The following is a 19,743-nucleotide window of genomic DNA, read 5'->3' on the forward strand; positions in this document are numbered from 1 at the left end:
CTGCAAATAATATTTTATGTATTTTAATATTTTTCCCAAAGTTTAATGTAAGTCTATTGATATTTGTGGCTCCTCAATTTCAATCTTTATTTGGAAATTCAATTTTTTGACTATCAGTAAGGGCTGTGTTGGACTGCTGAGCACATTTAGTTGTTCATCCGTGGAAGAGCATCTAAATTATTGGGAGCTGTAAGTATCGGAGAGCTGAAAGTAAAATTGACAGAAGGTGGGGCACAATATTGGTAGGCACATACTGGAAGTACTAGTGAGGGGTAAGCAGAAATTTAGGTAATTTTTAAGACTGGACATAAATGACTGTGGAGAAAGAAGAGAAGAAACAGGAAAAGTCTGAAGCAATTGTTTGTAAGACTATAGAGGATAAAAGATGAGAAAGTGAGAAGAGATAAAGGATCAATTGAACAGAATACTTAAAAAACAAACAAACTCCCCAACAGTTTAAGTGGTTCTAAGGGCATAGGACATAGGACAAAGTCATGTCATTAATAACAGTAATAAATTCTGGAAAAATGGGGGAAGACTGAAGGGAAGATAAAGCATTTGTCATTAATTTAACTGAATTCAGTAAGTTTCTTGCAAAATCATGAGATTTTTCACTAGTTATTCATTAATTGAATTAGTTTTCTTTAACCTTTTATTTTTACAAAAGGCAAAAATAAGAAATTTAAAAAAGGACTGAATAACTAAAACCCAAGTATTTCAGAAGGCAATGGAATCTTTATGTATGTTGGTTTCTCACCACTGACAATAGAGAGGTCTATGCTTGTAGCTTAGGTTAGATAATTATCTGGTGAAGGGGGATAGGTAAGAAAAATTGCAACTGAGAGTGTTTTGAACTGAATCAAGAGAGAAGCCTTGCTTTGTATGTTTTATTGGTAACCTGGAAAAATCATGGTGTGAACAAACTTCCTTCTCTAACCCTACTTCTATTTTTTTTTTTTTCTGTCAGCTACTAAACAAGAAAAATATTTCTTCTCTATAGAAGCTATTTAGTATAGCACAGCCCTTCTTACTGTCCTTTTTGTGTTTCTGAAGGGCTGCTTGAACAATTTGAATGACCACACAACAAACTGGTAGTTAATATTTTGTTTATTGAGGCTGGTAATAAGATGCACAGATATACAGAACAACAGTGGAATCATGCATATTTCTGCTAGGCACACAGATGTCTTAGTGACTGAATTTTGCCTTGTGGTGTCCAAAGAATGAGTTACATTACAAGTAGTTTAATCCACAAATTACCTTTAGGAGGAAACACCATTGTAAATTATACATTATCTATTATATAGATTTATTTATAGAATGAAAACAACATGTTTATAATCTGCACTAGACTCCTTTTAAAAATATTTAATTTTTTACATAGAAAAGGAATCTCTGAGACAGCAGTAAAACATCTCTGAGCTGAACTGATGTAACTAAAAAGTCCTATTTGATATTCGGATATTTTTTTTTTTCTGGCACCTCTACCTAACTTTGTCTTTTATAAAAGAAATTTATAACAACCTGCTGAAACTCTGGGTAGAGCCTTCAGTTACAGATATAATTGCTGGTAGCAGAGTGAAAAGCATACCTTTTGATCACAAACAGAACTTCAGCCCTGCTGTTGCTATAAAAAAAATGTTTTAAAGTCTTTATAAAACTCTCTCTCTTGCATTTTTGCAAGTGATCGCTAATGAGAGCTATGACTTTTGACAGTCCATCTTTATAAGTGCGATTCTACAGGCTATTGATTTCTAAGCATTCAATGAGCAATTTTAAGAGACCAAATTTTGTGAAGACTTTTTTCAGTCTTACATATGGAATATTTCTTATATGCTTTTACAAGTTATAAATAGCAAACCAATAGTTTTTTCATTGAAGAACTGGACATATTTTGTTTCTTGACTACGTACTTTAGATACATACCCAGTAATATACATTAAATTACACTGAACTGGTTTTAGATAAGTTTGCATGATCAATCCTGCGTAAGTGAAAAGTGAAAAAAAGTTAAATATAGCAGGATTTGCTATTCCATTAACAATGAAATGATAGGACATTTTCTGACTAGAGAGTTCTTTATTTCAGGCCAGGGCTTCAGTAGAAGTTATGAGAAATATTTACCAGTTGAGTAAGTAAAATATCTAAGTACTCTATAAACTACTCTGCTTTATACAGTGACACAATTCTGCTGTTTTCTGCATCTCTATGGAGGTTTCCAGAATGGAAACCATTTCTAAATCTAAGCCTCTATTTACTCAGAGAAATGCAGTATAGTTTAAAGTTATATGAATTCTCTCACGTGTTATTTCAAAGTACTTTTTTTTTCCTTTTGACACTTATTCAGGATATGGTTTTAACTACTGATATTTGCTATTGTTCAAACCTTTGCAGCTCAGGAGTGGTAGTTTTACTAATTACTTTCCCATTTCCTGAGGAGAAAGATACAGGTAGCTAAACCTGTATGTGAGGTCCCTTTTTTCCTGGCATTTTCTCTTTAACTCCCTGACAGTATTACTGTAAGCTCAGGGTTTTAATTTCTCTGTTCTTTATGTTATAGCTTATTTGTGTGTAAATTCAGTGAGCAAAATTCAAGTCTCAGTAGTATGGTCTTACTGTGTATAAGAGTGAACTGTACAAGGTACAGGAGATGGCAGATTAGATATCTACATAATTACAGGGTTCTAACTGGTGTACCCAAAATATCTTCTGAGGATTAGTATGTGTTTGTCTTACTACACAAACCCAATACGTACTTAGAATCATAGAATCATAGAATCATTAAGGTTGAAAAAGACCTCTAAGATCATTGAGTCCAACCATCAACCCAACACCACTATACCCACTAAACCATGTCCCTAAGCACCTCATCTACATGTCTTTTAAATACCTCCAGGGATGGTAACTCAACCACTTCCCTGGGCAGCCTGTTCCAAGGTCTGACCACTCTTTCAGTAAAGAAATTTTTCCTAATGTCCAATCTAAACCTCCCCTGGTGCAACTTGAGGCCATTTCCTCTCGTCCTATCGCCAGTTACTTGGGAGAACAGACCAACACCCACCTCGCTACAACCTCCTTCCAGGTAGTTCTACAGTGCGATGAAGTTTCCTCTGAGACTCCTCTTCTCCAGGCTAAACAACCCCAGTTCCCTCAGCCGCTCCTCATAGGACTTCTGCTCCAGGCCCTTCACCAGTTTCGTTGCCCTTCTCTGGACACGCTCCAGCACCTCAATGTCCTTCTTGTAGTGAGGGGCCCAAAACTGAACACAGTATTCCAAGTGCAGCCTCACTAGTGCCAAGTACAGGGGCACGATCACCTCCCTGCTCTTGCTGGACACACTATTTCTGATACAGGCCAGGATGCTGTTGGCCTTCTTAGCCACCTGGGCACACTGCCGGCTCATGTTCAGCCGGCTGTCAACCAGCACCCCCAGGTCCTTTTCCTCCAGGCAGCTTTCCAGCCACTCTTCCCCAAGCCTGTAGCGTTGCCTGGGGTTGTTGTGGCCGAAGTGCAGGACCCGGCACTTGGCCTTGTTGAACCTCATACAATTGGCCTCAGCCCATCGATCCAGCCTGTCCAGGTCCCTCTGCAGAGCCTTCCTACCCTCGAGCAGATCAACACTTCTGCCCAGCTTGGTGTCATCTGCATACTTCCTGAGGGTGCACTCGATCCCCTCATCCAGATCGTTGATAAAGATATTGAACAGGACCGGCCCCAGTACTGAGCCCTGGGGAACACCACTCGTGACCGGCCGCCAACTGGATTTAACTCCGTTCACCACAACTCTCTGGGCCCGGCCATCCAGCCAGTTTTTTTACCAAGTGAAGAGTGTACCTGTCTAAGCCGTGAGCCACCAGCTTCTTTAGGAAAATGCCGTGGGAGACAGTGTCAAAGGCTTTACTGAAGTCCAGGTAGACCACATCCACAGCCTTTCCCTCATCCACGAGGCGGGTCACCTGGTCATAGAAGGAGATCAGGTTGGTCAAACAGGACCTGCCTTCCATGAATCCGTGCTGGCTGGGCCTGATCCCCTGGTTGTCCCGCACATGGCTCGTGAGCACCCTCAAAACGAACCACTCCATAATCTTCCCCGGCACCGAGGTCAGGCTGACCGGCCTGTAGTTCCCCGGATCCTCCTTCCGGCCCTTCTTGTAGATGGGCGTCACATTGGCAAGCCTCCAGTCGTCCGGGACTTCCCCTGTTAACCAGGACTGCTGGTAAATGATGGAGAGTGGCTTGGCAAGCTCCTCCGCCAGCTCCCTCAGTACCCTTGGGTGGATCCCATCTGACCCCATAGACTTACGAACATTCAGGTGGCGTAGCAAGTCATTAACTTCTTCCTCTTGGATTATGGGGGGTTTATCCTGCTCACTGCCCCTGACTTCCAGCTCAGGGGGCTGAGTACCCTGAGGATAACTGCTCTGACTATTAAAGACTGAGGCAAAGAAGTCGTTAAGTACCTCAGCCTTATCCTCATCCTTGGAGACAACGTTCCCCCCCCCCTGCATCCAATAGAGGATGGAGATTCTCCTTGGCTCTCCTTTTGTCATTAATATACTTGTAAAAGCATTTTTTGTTGTCTCTCACGACAGTGGCCAGGTTGAGTTCTAGCTGGGCTTTTGCCTTTCTAATTTCCACTCTGCATGACCTAACGAGATCCCTGTACTCTTCTTGAGTTGCCTGCCCCTTCTTCCACAAGCAATAAACTCTCCTTTTTTTCCTGAGTCCCAGCCAGAGCTCCCCATTCAGCCAGGCCGGACGTCTTCCCCACCCGTTCTTCTTACGGCACATGGGGACAGCCCGCTCCTGTGCCTTTAAGACTCCCTTCTTGAAGAACATCCAGCCTTCCTGGACCTCTTTGCCCTTCAGGACTGTCTCCCAAAGGACCCTCTCGACCAATGTCCTGAGCAGGCCAAAGTCCACCCTCTGGAAGTCCATGGTAGCAGTTTTGCTGGTCCCTCTCTTTACTTCACTAAGTATTGAGTATTCTATCATTTCATGGTCGCTAAGCCCAAGCCGGCCTCCGACCACCACATCTCCCACCAGTCCTTCTCTGTTTGTGAACAGCAGGTCAAGCGAGGCACCTCCCCTAGCGGGCTCGCTTACCAGCTGCGTCAGGAAGTTATCTTCCAAACACTCCAGGAACCTCCTCGACTGTTTCCTCTCTGCCGTGTGGTATTTCCAGCAGACGTCCGGAAAGCTGAAGTCCCCCACGAGAACAAGGGCTAGTGACTGTGAGACTTCTGCGAGCCTCTGGTAGAATATTTCATCTGCCTCCTCATCCTGGTTAGGTGAATAAATCTAATCTTGGACATAAAGGCCGAAGGTCTTAAAGGTGTCCCTAGGAGACCTTTGGCCGGAATGCCTTTTCCTTCTTACTTACAGTGGGCTATCGAAAGTACTTACTTAAAGGGTTGTTAAATTGAGGGAAGAATCAGTACACTTAATTTTACCGGGATTTTACTGTTGTTTCACCTGTTTTTTCAAAGTAGTTAGGAGCAGGTAAAAGGCAATTAGAGAATAGCACCCTTGTTCGGATCAAAGTGCTTTTTCTAGGAAAAGAGGAGCACTGTGGAGTCAGATGTTGTAGAACCTCAGAGTTAAGCTTTTATTTCTATTTAGATTATTTTAAGATCTGTAAAGGCTCAAAGGCTGAATTTTCTCATCCAACACCTTTGGGCCCTTCTTAAAACATTTCTCTTTTGAGGACAGCATGGTGTTCTTAACACTGAAAATTAGTCTGTACAAAGTTGCTGGGGTGGATTTTTTTCCTTTTTTTTTTTCTTTTTTTTTCTGTGACAGGCACTCTCGTTTGTCATTTCATAAAGAAATTTTTGAGATTATTGGTTATTTGCAGTGCTGATAAATTTTGTGAGCCTTTTCGTTTTCTCATCCTGTAGTATTACGCTTCGGTATCATTGTTGTAAACTTGTGAAAGTTTTGGTTTCCTTATTTCTGCACTATTTACAAAGTCGTTTAAAGATAAAAAGTGTTCTACACTGAACAATCCCTGAATGTTTGAAATTCAAGTTCAGGTTTTGCTCTTGCCAATCAAGAAAGATTCTGGAAAAAGCCCATGTGGACCTGTTGACCGATTACAGGGTTTTGAGGTACACAAGTGCTAAAACGGGTTTTGAACGACTCAGGGAATCTTCAGATGAATTTGTGCTGGAGTTCCTGCAGGACGCGATCAATAAGCGTCTCATTGCATATGTGGTTCAGATTGCCTACACCTAAACGAAAACAATATATGTAAACAGAAAATGTTGTTTTAATTTCACTAATTAGTCAGAAGTACCTAGACATGCATTTAACGAACTGGTAGAAAATAACTGGTATTTGCTGGCTGAAGCTCTTTAACTAATTCCTATTTTAACAAGCTGCTGACTGAATTTAAAGCATCAATTATGCAGACAGAGCACTTGTAATGAAAACAAGGTAGCTCCTGAATACAATAAGTAGCAGACTTTTTATGTGGGCTTTCTTAGAAAACAAATAAAAGATTAACTTAATTGTCTTCTAAAAAGCTTATTACTTGCTAGTTTTCAGGATAATAATTCAAAATGCGCTGGGCCTTCAGGGCTTGCGTTTGAGTAGTCATTTAATGACTTGCTAAGTGACAGATGTGTTTGAGGATGGAAAGCTTTGTTTATAAACGGCAAGCAAAAAAAGAGGGCAAAATATGTGGCAAACACTGTCTAGTCATTCAAGAACAGAATAGACTAAACTTATTTCAGCCCAATCTAACTTTATAGGACTCGCATAAATTCAGTCAGGGTACTTCTCTTTTTCTGACCTGAAAAGTGCAGCATGTTTTGAATAGCCAAGAAGAGGCAGAATTAGTACCTTATCTGTTCAAATGTAAACTGACTTAGACCTAACTTCTGAATTAACAAACAATATGAACCCATTCAGACCTGCTCATTCCTGTTATTTTCATTTCTCAGAACTGCTGTTGTTGTCACTTCTGAATTCCCCGGAGGAGGGGAAGAAATGTGTCTGTTTAACCCTAGCAACCTCGTTTATTAGGCACTGTTTTATTTCTTGTAAATTACTTGTCATTCTAATTCTTCAGCAATAAAACTGAAGAAGTCTGCATAGGGGTACAATCAAACTGAGCGGAAAAAAAAAGAAGAAAAAAGCTGAAATATCTACCCACTACCCATACTAATGAACTCAGCTCCATCATGACAGTTTTATGTGAAAGTATTTGTTGATCATCCAAAGATATGAAAATAAACTTGTATTTCTGATCAACATGGTTGGCAGTCCAGGTTGGATAGGAACACACAGACAGATTATGTTACTCACAGAATGAATATGGTTCTTTTATACTTTAGGAGGAGTTTGCAAGAGGTATCTAACAAAGTACTTGACTGTATAACAAGGTTGACTATAAGAGAATTAAGGAAATGTTCCTTTCTAAATCACCAATTCATAAATGTTTCTGTTGAGGAATTATGGTTAATAAAGTTTTGCCAGTTCGATTTCCTATAGAGAGGCTCACACATATTGTAACCTTACCAGAATATAAATGACAATATTGATTAATTTAAACCAGCTGATGATTTCTTAGGATCCAATTTAATGCTATGCAACTGAAGTTACCATGGGTAGTAATTTTAAAAGGTAACTCATTCTAGTATGTTAGTACCTGTATATGGCACAGAATAGATGGCAGGGTGAGATACAAAGGTAACTGAGATGGTTCTCTCTAAATTATCTGCAGGCTACCTTCAATTATGCAGGCTTCCAGCTACTTTAAAGGAATGCTGTGAAGCCTAGCAATTACTACCACAGAAAGATGGACCAGCCTTTCCTCCTTTCCCCTGCGGACCCTTGTACAATGACTATAGGAGAGTGTATGGAACACTTTTGGGCAAAAACTAATTCAAAAATAAATCACTAGTATATGTCAAAAGGAAATACTCTTTTTCTGTACTATATTATAGTGTACCAAAAGTCAATAAAAATACTAAAGTTTTTTTTTTTTAAGATAACAGTATTTCATTTTAATAGCTATTTTTTTTAATTATTATCTTTATGCACTTTTCAATTTTTTCCAGCACCAGGAGTGCAGACTGTGTTATTCTATAGGTCTATTAATATCATTCTTAGAATATAGTACCTACTGAATTCAAACCTTATATAATGAAACTGTTGTATTATTACTGTAAATTATCAAATTACTGATTTGCTCCTTAATATTTATCTTTCAATAGAATATGTGTAAAATGTGATCGGTTTGAATTAATTAATAATATCATTTGATATGCTGGACTGAAATATGTTCTCTGATGTTTTTCTATTGATTATGTAAGCTATTTTGTGTATATCTAGTTGAAGTAAAAAACATAATCGGCCTCATCTACGAAATCCTTCATTTTCAGCACCACAAGATATATAAAATCTTGTGGCTTTCACTTGAAACAATCTCATTACATATTTGTAAAAGAAGGGGGTATCGTGCATAGCGTGAATTATTTGGAAGCACTAGCATTAGCTTCCTCAAGGGCTAGTGCGTGCTGACACATTTTCTTATTTTCAGTAAAGGTCTGAACCAGAAATACTGAACTGAGTAAATCTGAACTAAGAATATATGGCTACATATATTGAAAAATATTTGCATTTTTCTCCTGTTTCTATATTTTTTTTCTGATTTTTTGAATTGTAGACCTCATTATCTTTGTAGGCTAAATTCACTTTGTATTAATGAGCCTTTTGGCTAAAAAGTAGGTATGCAATTTATCATTGTGGAAATATTCCCAAGTCATTACAAATTAAGTCAATTAGAGTTTTATTTTTCTTTCCCAGGTGGTGTAAAATGAATGTGAATTTGGAGAAGTGAACTAGAGTAGGCAGTCTTAGAATCAGTGGAAAGATAGGATTGCTTTTTCTATTATTTCTTTATTTTGTGTGTTCATATTAATACCTAAGAAAAATAAATAGTTTGTTTAATTCTGTAAAATAATTTTGCTCTAAAATGCTAAAAAAATTAAAGAGCCCAATCATAGTTTAATAATGAAGACATAGCTATACCATTAAACTTAACATGAATATACTGAATTTCTATTTGTTGTTCATATTTATATTTTTAATAACTTTATTAAGAAAGAAAAAAGAAATGGATTACTTCTGTGTCTGTGCTAAAAAAAATCATTTCAATGTTAAAGGACTTACAACTCTAGTGGTTCCTCCCTGCAGTAAGATTTTTCCATCTTGTACTTCTAGTGATGAAAACTGGGAAGGATGCATTGATTACTTTTATTAGTTTCTAGAAGCCTGTGATGAAGTTTAGGCAACTGGTCACACCTTATCAACACAGAGTTTCTCTTGTGGTTTACAGGCTGTCAGCAGCCAGCCACCCCTTGCCACCCCACTGCGACATGGATTCGTGTAGTTCCGAGGAATTCTATCAGGCTGTTCACCACGCGGAGCAAACCTTCAGAAAGATGGAGAGCTACCTGAAACAACAGCAGCTCTGTGATGTTATCCTGATTGCTGGGAATCGCAAGATACCTGCACATAGGTAGGACGTAAGCATATGATACTGAAACTACAACAGTAAACGTTTTGGATATGCTTATTTCATAGAACAGTGTTTTCTGTGGCCCCTTATGCCTGCTTTCCTCTTACTTTAAAGACCACAAATGTAAGTAGCTGCAGAACGTGGTATTTGAAGGTTGAGCCTTTGAAGGTGGGTTTTTTTGGTACAGATTTCAAAAGTTCAAGTAGTACTCAACTAGCAAACTTTTTATCATGAGTGTGCCAAATATTTCTTCATGCTGTGATGCTGTTCATATGTGAAGAGAATGGAAATTTCTGAAATGAGATGCTGTACAGCTACACTGAACAGAGCGTCATTTTTAGCTTAAGATCACGATACTCTGATAAGTGTGTCATACAGTCTCTCAGACACCTATAGTAGAATAATACTGAACACTGACTTCCCACGAACTGTTCTTTTGAATGAACTGAAAAATATCACAATTACTTTTAATGATAATTATTCGTATAAAAATTGTAAAGACTTAATTTCTAAAATTCTATAAGATTATCTGGTAGTAAAGCAGCCAGTATATATGAAACTATGCTTGGGTTTGGATTATAATTAGAGCTTAAAATAGTTAATTCTTCATTGAGATTTTGGTCTTAGCTATAGCCTTTGATTTAGTGCATGCAAACACAAATCCAATCCTAGAGTTTAGATTAAAATACAGACAATACTTCTGAGTTTCCAGGTTAGCAAGTCTTTTTGTATTTGAACGCTACATAAGGCTGGAAACTAAGGGTGATCTATTTCCTGCTTGTGGCCTGGTTTCTCTGCTGAGGTACTAAATTCAGAGCAGGACTATGGTTCCTCCGCAGGAAAACCAAAAAACAGCCAATGTATTTCTGAACTCATAAATTAACTTTCTGGTGTAGAGGAATACTATAAGGTCATCTTGGCAACTTAGACCTTAGAAAGTTCCTTCTGCCCTAAGTGAAGATGGACACAGAGACTATTCTTTTTCTGTTTTACAGAAAAGTTGGATGTTCCGTATTCCAACTCCCATAATAATAATTAAAAGAAAGATGCAATATGCAAGACTGCAAAGCCAAAGCTATTGTTCAAATGCTACAAAGTAAAACCAGACAGAAACCTTCATTAAAATATTTAAATTGCCCCAATAATTGTAAAAAATGAGAAAATAACTCCACTTAACAAGCAGTAACAGTTAGATTGATCTAGGTAGTTTGCAGCACACATCCGCTTGGTTTCAGATTAGTAGCTGTAATAAACGTAGAAATCTTTCTCCTCTTTCAGCATTTTTCATTCTTAAGACTCTGTTTCTACTCTCCTATCTTCTAAGAGCTACCATTTTTACTGTTCCTCCTTTGCCTTCATATACCCAGGTTCCCAGATGCCAGCTAAGTCCTCAGTAATTTCTACCCACTGACTTGGCAACTGACACAACTCCTGTGTTCCAGGCTTTTTGCCACTGTTAAATATATTATGTATCTCTCTGGCACTTTATGCATCCCTGGTCTGATGCCATTTTTATCTAAATCACCAAGATCTTTCCTTTATGGGTATATCAAGTACAGAGGGAATAATATTAAACTTCAGTCCTTCTGTCCCTCTGCATTTACAGTGTTCCAGAGCTGCAAGATTTGCCTTAAGGTGCCTCCCATCAAAAAGAAAACTGGAGAGTTAATAACCTAAGGCCTTCTAATTTGTGTCCAATTTTACATCCCTATACATTACTGAAATCAAATAAAAAGATTTTTTCAGAAATAATAAGAATTTTGTTGTTTCTTCTTGACAGTTACTTGGCCTATTTTTTGCTTTTCACATTTTTCAACACAGATGAGGTAAAAAAAAAATTTCAATGTCTGAATCTACATGCTTAAACTGACAGAAAAAATACTTATTAGATACATAGAAATATTCCATAATTGGTCTCATTTGCCCTGTTTAATATAGATGATATAAAATAAGTATTTTTACCAGTATATTTTTTGCCTATTTTGAATATTTTGGTAAACCGCATAGTCTGTAGAGAAGGAGACAGAGGAACTGTAAGGTTTTTTTGTTAGTTTAGTTCATTTTCCCCACTATTTTTAAGACAGCTGTTCATATTTGTATACCCACCTTTCAGTAGTAAATTTAATTTCACATTTGTCATTTCAATTCTACAGCATATCTAAATCCTTCTGGAGCTGGAAAAATACCTTAACAAGAAGATTGACCATGAAATAATAGCCAAAATCTTATTTAGATTTTCTAATAAACCTTCAGACAACTTTACATTTGATTTTCTACTTCTCTGTGGTCTGTAGTCGAAAGATCAAATCTCAAAGAACAGCCAAAAACAGCTGTAGAATTGAAAAGATTATGTTCTGAATAAACTAGAATTTTGTCCAAAAATGTGTTTTGAATTTTCTGGGGTTTTTTTAATAGTGTTTATTCTATATTGTTTTAGACAGATGTGGCTGGACAAGCACAGACAAAGTTGTTTATTTTTACTGTGGCTATTACAATCCTAGACTATAATTTAATTTGGAAGCGACCTTCTAGAGTCTGATTCAACTCCCACTGCTCAAAGCAGGGTCAAGTCCAAAGTTAGATTAGGCTGTTGAGGGCCATACCCAGTTAGTTTTTAAGTATCATCACTTGTGGAGGTTCCTCACTTGGCAGCCTGTTCCAGTTTTTGATTATCCTTGATGTCTTTAGTGATCCAGCATTTGGCTTCTAGGCAAATCTGCTCCATGATCTTCTTGGTGAGGCAAACCAGTCCGTAGTTACCCACATCTTCCTTCCTGAAGAGCGACATGGAAATTGTCTTTTCCAGTCGTCAGAAAACTCCTGTGATTATCATGACCTGTTAAAGATAAGAGGCAGTGGCCTTTCAGTGACATTATTGAGCTCCTCAGCCATTGCTCCTTGAACATACCTTCTCTGCTCCCAAGGACTTGGGTACGTCCAATTCGCTTAACTGCAGCCTAAGTACATCTTCCTCTATTGTAAGGGATACCCCACAGATCCTGCTACTAGGCACAGGGACCGGGGAGGCCTGAAAGCAGACCATGATTAAAAAAAAAAGAAAAAAACACTGATCCAAAGAAAGCTTTTGGATCCTTTTGCTGCCAAGGTAATTACAGAAACCCTTCTTTCCCATCACATCCCTAGCTAACTTCATCTGCACCCGACCTTCGGGCCTCCCTAATTCCATTTTTACATGTTGGGGCAATGTCTCTGTATTTCTCCCAGGTCATTCATCCCTGCTTTCACATTCTGTGTACTTCCTTTTTGCATTTGACTTCAATCAGGAATCACTTCTGATGTCCAGGGTTGTAATTTGCTATTCTTTTTACTAATTTCTCTCAAGATCCATTGCCTTAAATTCCGTTGTCTCATTGTCACTGCAGCCAAGTTTGCCATCAGATTTCACAGGTCAGGTTTTTTTTTCCAGATTTGTGTCCTGGTTTTGGCTGGGATAGAGTTAAATTTCATCCTAGTGCTGTGTTTTGGATTTAGTATGAGAAGAATATTGATAACACACTGATGGTTTTAGTTGTTGCTAAGTACCCTGCTAGTCAAGGGGTCCTCAGAGGTTGGGAGGGAGCATAGCCACGACAGCTAGCCCAGCTGGCCAACGGGGTATTCCACACCATATGACGTCATAATTAATATATAAATAAAAGGCGTGGTCCAGGAAGTAGCGATCGCTACTTGGTTATCAGTCAGCGGGTGGTAAGCAATTGCATTGTGCATCACTCACTTTATATATTCTATTATTATTATTACTATTATTATTATTTCTTTTTCTGTTCTACTAAACTGTCTTTATCTCAGTCCAGGAATTTTACTTTTTTTCCTCCCAATTCTCCCCCCCATCCCACTGTGGGGGTGGGGAGGGGAGTGAGCGAGCAGCTGTGTGGTGTTTAGCTGCCTGCCAGGTTAAACCACAACAATTTGTCAGGATCAGATCCAGCAAAGTGCCTCCTCTAATTAAAGTTTTTTACAAAGTAAGCTAGATAATATTTATTTTGCATTCCTGAGAACATATAAAAAGCCTGCTTGCAGAGGGCAATGCATGATTAGCATTTGTGGAGTTTTTAAATTCGATACTTCATGATAGGTAGAAGTTTGGTTGAACACTCCCTGTACAAAGTTTATAAAATCTTATCCTAGATAAAATTAACCCTTATTTTAAAATCCACTTAAAACATATTACAAGCCGTAGCTTATACTGAATATGTTACAGATTAATAAATACAAACTATTCAAAATTATTGCCTAAAAAATAATGGTTTTCACATATTTTCTCTTCTTTTTAATAGAGTAATTTAAGAAAATGCAATAGATTTAATATGCTACAATGTAGTACAATAAGAATCATTTTCAGAAAACCAGGGCAAAACTTTCTACATTTTTCAATAAAAATGAAAGTGATATTTTTCTTTATTTTCTTCTGATTTAGAACAAATCAAAACAAAACAATAGTGTAAAAACCAAGCACCAAAAAATGTTTTGTGCAATAATGTAGTCTCAATGTATCTATTTCTATGAAAGTTAAAATTCAGTTAAGAAATGCCAGTATATTGCATCAAATGAAGTGAAAGACACCAAAAATAAGTACGCTGCCAATGGTTCTGTCATTGCATCTCACCAGATCCCTCCACAGGGGTAATTTCTGTTTTCATTCCTGCTAGTACTTGCTCTTTTTTCCCCTCTTCTCCAATCACATATATTGATTATGTCCTTTGATGATCTGTTTAAATAACTTTTTCTCTAGAGGAGAAGTTATTGTTATACCATAAGGTCTCTAAAACCTTATACTTTTATAGGAAAAAAGTCAGGTAAACTCTGGTCATAGCCTGAATGCTGCCAAGTTAATTTTTGTCATTGGTGTTGTTCTTTGGTTTTTGATTGTGTTTGGGTTTTTTTTAATTTTTATTTCTCCCCAAAAATGGGAGAAAGTCAAATTAGAAGGGAGATCATAAAACATGATCACTGAGCTCTAGTTTCCCACTTGGAGGCACCATGCCAAACTCTCAATCTTATTATAGCTGCTTTTCACTGTTCGGGTGACTCAAACAGCTTTAAGGTTATAATGCGCTTAAGCTTTTTGTTGGCTTCTGAACATCATGTTTGTGTAATCTAATCTTCCACTAAACAGGTTACAGGTGTAATCTTTCAAATGAACGAGTATCAAAAGGAAGTACAAACCAACCAAGTTTTGTAATGATGAACAAGCAACCAAAAAGGATACTGAGAAATAGGAAGACCTCTGTAGCAGGCATTTCAGAGGGGTAAAGGAGCTGACATTTAAATAAATTTGACACATTAAATAAACCTCGATTTTTTTATTATATTGCTATAATATGTATAGATAACAATCAAATGTAAAAATGTGAAATACCTTAAAGAGAGAAAAATGCTAAAATAATAATTTCCCTTCCCTTAAATTAAGCTGTTGCACTATTAACAATCCATCCTAATTTTAAAATATTATGAGCATGGAGTTTGTAGTTTCTCCACTCACTCTGGAGATGCATGCTATATATTTTTTTCTCATTTTCTGTACCTCTCATTTAGAATATAACCTCTTTAAGGCAAGAAACATATTGTAATCTTACAGTGCCTGGAATAGAAGGAACTAGGGCATTGCTGCTACAAAAGAAACACAAGAATAAAACCGACCCACTGTATTGACACTTCCTTCTTTTATCCAGGTTACAATCAGCCAAATGCAGTTGTATCTAGAAATCTAACTAGTCTGCAGCTAGTAAATGTCATCTGAAACACAAAACATGGAAGTAAATGTTATTCAGAACTATAGTGACATGACCAAAGCACCAATTATTTCCAAGGTAAAAGAAAACTCTTAATCAAGCAATAATCCCATGGGTCAACATAAAATTAAAAATACATATTTGTCACAAATAATTTGGTTGTTTTGAGTGAAGGCAACTCACTTGAATTGCATCATTTTTAAATACAATACTTGAAATACTATATTCTACAGCTGCTGAATAAACATAAGAAATGTTGCAAAGAAAACAGCCAAAGTCAATGCAAATGATAGACAGACCTTTAAGATTTGCATTGGAGAGTTCATTAAAACTTCGAACCAGGATTGCGTAAATGTTATAGGCAGCTCTAAACTCAGACTAAGGTTTAAGCCATAAGTTAGATTTTGACTAGGAACGTGCACAAAGCAATAGAAGAACTCAGTATTGGAATTAAAAAAAAAAAGAGAAGTGCTATAAGCATAGAATTTACCTATCCCTATTCAATAAATACAAAAAGCTCCTATATAGCAGAGACTGAATTACAATAAACCAGAAAATTCAATGTAAACAGAAAATGCAAAAAATATAGGAGAAGAGTTACATCCTCAACTTGTAATTCTAATTTTCATTGCATTTGGTGAGAACCCAAGATTGTGAATTAAAAGAAACTGAGAAATCTACTGTCGTGGTTTAACCTGGCAGGCAGCCAAATACCACGCAGCCGCTCACTCACTCCCCCCGCCCCCAGCGGGACGGGGAGAGAATCGGAAGGGTAAGAGTGAGAAAAACTCATGGGTTGAGATAAAGACAGTTTAATAGAACAGGGAAGAAAAAAAGGGAAAATAATAATGATAATGATAAAATATACAAAATGAGTGATACACAATGCAATTGCTCACCACCCGCGCTGACCGATAACCAAGTAGCGATCGGTACTTCCTGGATCACGCCTACCGTTCATATACTGAGCATGACGTCACATGGTATGGAATACCCCATTGGCCAGCTGGGCTGGCTGTCCTGATTATGTTCCCTCCCATCTTGTGTACCTAGCTCAGTCAGTAGGCACGGGAGCTGTCCTTGGACTAGGAGGGCACTTAGCAACAACTGAAAACATCAGTGTGTTATCAACATTCTCCTCATACTAAATCCAAAACACAGCACTAGGAAGAAATTTAACCCTATCCCAGCCGAAACCAGGACAGTATCCACCCCTTATTCCATACCATTTACGTTATGCTTAGGTCTCACATTTTTCGATACCTTTCAATTAATCACCACTATCTTTTTATATATATACATATATAATACATATACATACATATATACATATAATACATATACATACATATATACACATAAATATATATAAATGTCCATTGAGTTCTTTTAGTCCACAACTTTGGGCTCCATCTGTCATAACAGTCTTTCAGGGCCAGAAGGATGGTGTGTGGTGTTGGGCTGTTGCATCCTGAAGCCAGTTCTCATTTCGGTACTGCTGCACTCGTTCAGTTCTATCATCGTTGCACTTTGCTCGGTTTCATCGGAGTTAGTTCATTCTTCATTAATCTGGGTGATTTTCACTGCTATACCATTGATAGCAACCATAGAAATAATGATATACATCATAAAATTCAGTTCATTGGCTATTTTCACCCAAAATCAAATCCCCTTGAGGTACACACCGGACTTGCCCATCCTTTCGCATCACCCACCAAGTGCACCCAGGTCCTTGAGCAAAAGCAATCCCACGGATGGGTTTTCCCTTGCCAGAGGCAGGAGTAACCCAGACTGTCTTCCCCAGCATATTTCTTATGTGCACGACAGGGACTTTATCTCCATCTACAGTACGTAAAAGTCTTGACTGGGCAGGGCCAGCTCGATTAACAGACCCCCTAGTGTTGACTAACCAGGTGGCTTTTGCTAAATGTGTATCCCAATGCTTGAATGTCCCACCACCCATTGCCCTCAGTGTTGTCTTTAGCAGCCCGTTGTATCGTTCGATTTTCCTGGAGGCTGGTGCATGGTAGGGGATGTGATAGACCCACTCAATGCCATGCTCTTTGGCCCAGGTGTCTATGAAGGTGTTTCGGAAATGAGTCCCGTTGTCTGACTCAATTCTTTCTGGGGTGCCATGTCGCCATAGGACTTGCTTTTCAAGGCCCAGGATGGTGTTCCGGGCAGTGGCATGGGGCACAGGGTATGTTTCTAGCCATCCGGTGGTTGCTTCCACCATGGTGAGCACATAGCGTTTGCCGTGGCGGGTTTGTGGGAGTGTGATATAATCAATCTGCCAGGCCTCCCCATATTTGTATTTCAACCATTGTCCTCCATACCAAAGAGGCTTTACTCGCTTGGCTTGTTTGATTGCAGCGCACGTTTCACATTCATGGATAACCTGTGCAATAGCGTCCATGGTTAAGTCCACCCCTCGATCACGAGCCCATCTATATGTTGCATCTCTTCCTTGATGGCCTGAGGCATCATGGGCCCACCGAGCTATAAATAATTCACCCTTATGTTGCCAGTCCAGATCCACCTGAGCCACTTCAATCTTAGCAGCCTGGTCCACCTGCTGGTTGTTTTGATGTTCTTCAGTGGCCCAACTCTTGGGTACATGAGCATCTACGTGACGTACTTTTACAACCAGGTTCTCTACCCGGGCAGCAATATCTTGCCACAGTGCGGCAGCCCAGATGGGTTTACCTCTGCGCTGCCAGTTGTTCTGCTTCCACTGCTGCAACCACCCCCACAGGGCATTTGCCACCATCCATGAGTCAGTATAGAGATAGAGTACTGGCCATTCTTCTCGTTCAGCAATGTCCAAGGCCAGCTGGATGGCTTTCACCTCTGCAAACTGGCTCGATTCACCTTCTTCAGCAGTTTCTGCAACTTGGCGTATAGGACTCCATACAGCAGCTTTCCATCTCCGATGTTTTCCCACAAGGCGACAGGACCCATCAGTGAACAGGGCATATTGCTTCTCGTTTACTGGTAGTTTATTATACAGTGGGGCTTCTTCAGCACCTATCACCTCCTCCTCTGTGGATATGCCAAAATCTTTGCCTTCTGGCCAGTTCGTGATCACCTCCAAGATTCCTGGGCGACTGGGGTTTCCTATTCGGGCCCATTGTGTGATCAGTGCGACCCACTTACTCCACGTAGCATCGGTTGCATGATGTGTGGAGGGGACCCTCCCTTTGAACATCCAGCCCAGCACCGGCAGTCGGGGTGCCAGGAGGAGCTGTGCTTCCGTACCAACCACTTCCGAAGCAGCTCGAATCCCTTCATATGCTGCCAATATCTCCTTCTCAGTTGGAGTGTAGCGGGCTTCGGATCCTCTGTATCCCCGACTCCAGAACCCTAAGGGTCGACCTCGAGTTTCCCCTGGTGCTTTCTGCCAGAGGCTCCAGGTAGGGCCATTCTCCCCGGCTGCGGTGTAGAGCACATTCTTCACATCTTGTCCTGCCCGGACTGGCCCAAGCGCTACTGCATGAACTATCTCCTGTTTAATTTGTTCAAAGGCTTGTCGTTGCTCAGGGCCCCATCTGAAGTCGTTCTTCTTCCTGGTCACTTGATAGAGGGGGCTTACGATCTGACTGTAATTTGGAATATGCATTCTCCAAAAACCCACAACGCCTAAGAAAGCTTGTGTTTCCCTTTTGCTAGTTGGTGGGGACATGGCTGTTATTTTGTTGATCACATCCATTGGGATCTGACGACGTCCATCTTGCCATTTTATTCCTAAAAACTGGATCTCCTGTGCAGGTCCCTTGACCTTACTTTGTTTTATGGCAAAACCGGCTTTCAGAAGGATTTGAATTATTCTCTCCCCTTTCTCAAAAACTTCTTCTGCTGTGTTGCCCCACACGATGATGTCATCAATGTATTGCAGGTGTTCCGGAGCCTCACCCTGTTCCAGTGCGGTGTGGATCAGTCCATGGCAAATGGTAGGGCTGTGTTTCCACCCCTGGGGCAGTCGGTTCCAGGTGTACTGGACGCCCCTCCAAGTGAAAGCAAACTGTGGCCTGCACCCTGCCGCCAAAGGGATGGAGAAGAAGGCATTAGCAATGTCAATGGTGGCGTACCACTTGGCTGCCTTCGACTCCAGTTTGTATTGAAGTTCTAGCATGTCCGGCACGGCAGCACTCAGTGGCGGCGTGACTTCGTTCAGGCCACGGTAGTCTACTGTTAGTCTCCACTCTCCATTAGACTTTCGCACTGGCCATATGGGACTGTTGAAGGGTGAGCGAGTCTTGCTGATCACTCCTTGGCTCTCCAGTCGACGAATCAGCTCATGGATGGGGATCAGAGAGTCTCGGTTGGTGTGATATTGTCGCCGATGCACTGTTGTGGTAGCGATTGGTACCTGTTGTTCTTCAACCCTCAACAACCCCACAACAGAAGGGTCCTCTTAGAGACCAGGCAAGGTGGACAGCTGTTTAATTTCCTCCGTCTCCA

General features: G+C 39.6%; 1 protein-coding gene across 2 annotated transcripts in view; it reads left to right on the forward strand.

Moving 5' to 3' along the window:
• KLHL1 (kelch like family member 1) overlaps positions 1-19,743 on the forward strand; it is a 266,732-nt gene that overhangs the window by 61,359 nt on the left and 185,630 nt on the right. Inside the window, exon 2 of one of the 2 annotated variants that reach the window (XM_075139137.1) lies at positions 9,347-9,529. The exons of the other annotated variant lie outside the window; for it this stretch is intronic. Within the exon in view, the coding sequence (XP_074995238.1) occupies positions 9,347-9,529 (183 nt within the window). The remainder of the gene's footprint in view (positions 1-9,346; positions 9,530-19,743) is intronic. 2 annotated transcript variants of the gene reach the window in all.

This window comes from Calonectris borealis, chromosome 1, assembly GCF_964195595.1.
Source record: "Calonectris borealis chromosome 1, bCalBor7.hap1.2, whole genome shotgun sequence".
In the NCBI taxonomy this organism is placed as follows: domain Eukaryota; kingdom Metazoa; phylum Chordata; class Aves; order Procellariiformes; family Procellariidae; genus Calonectris; species Calonectris borealis.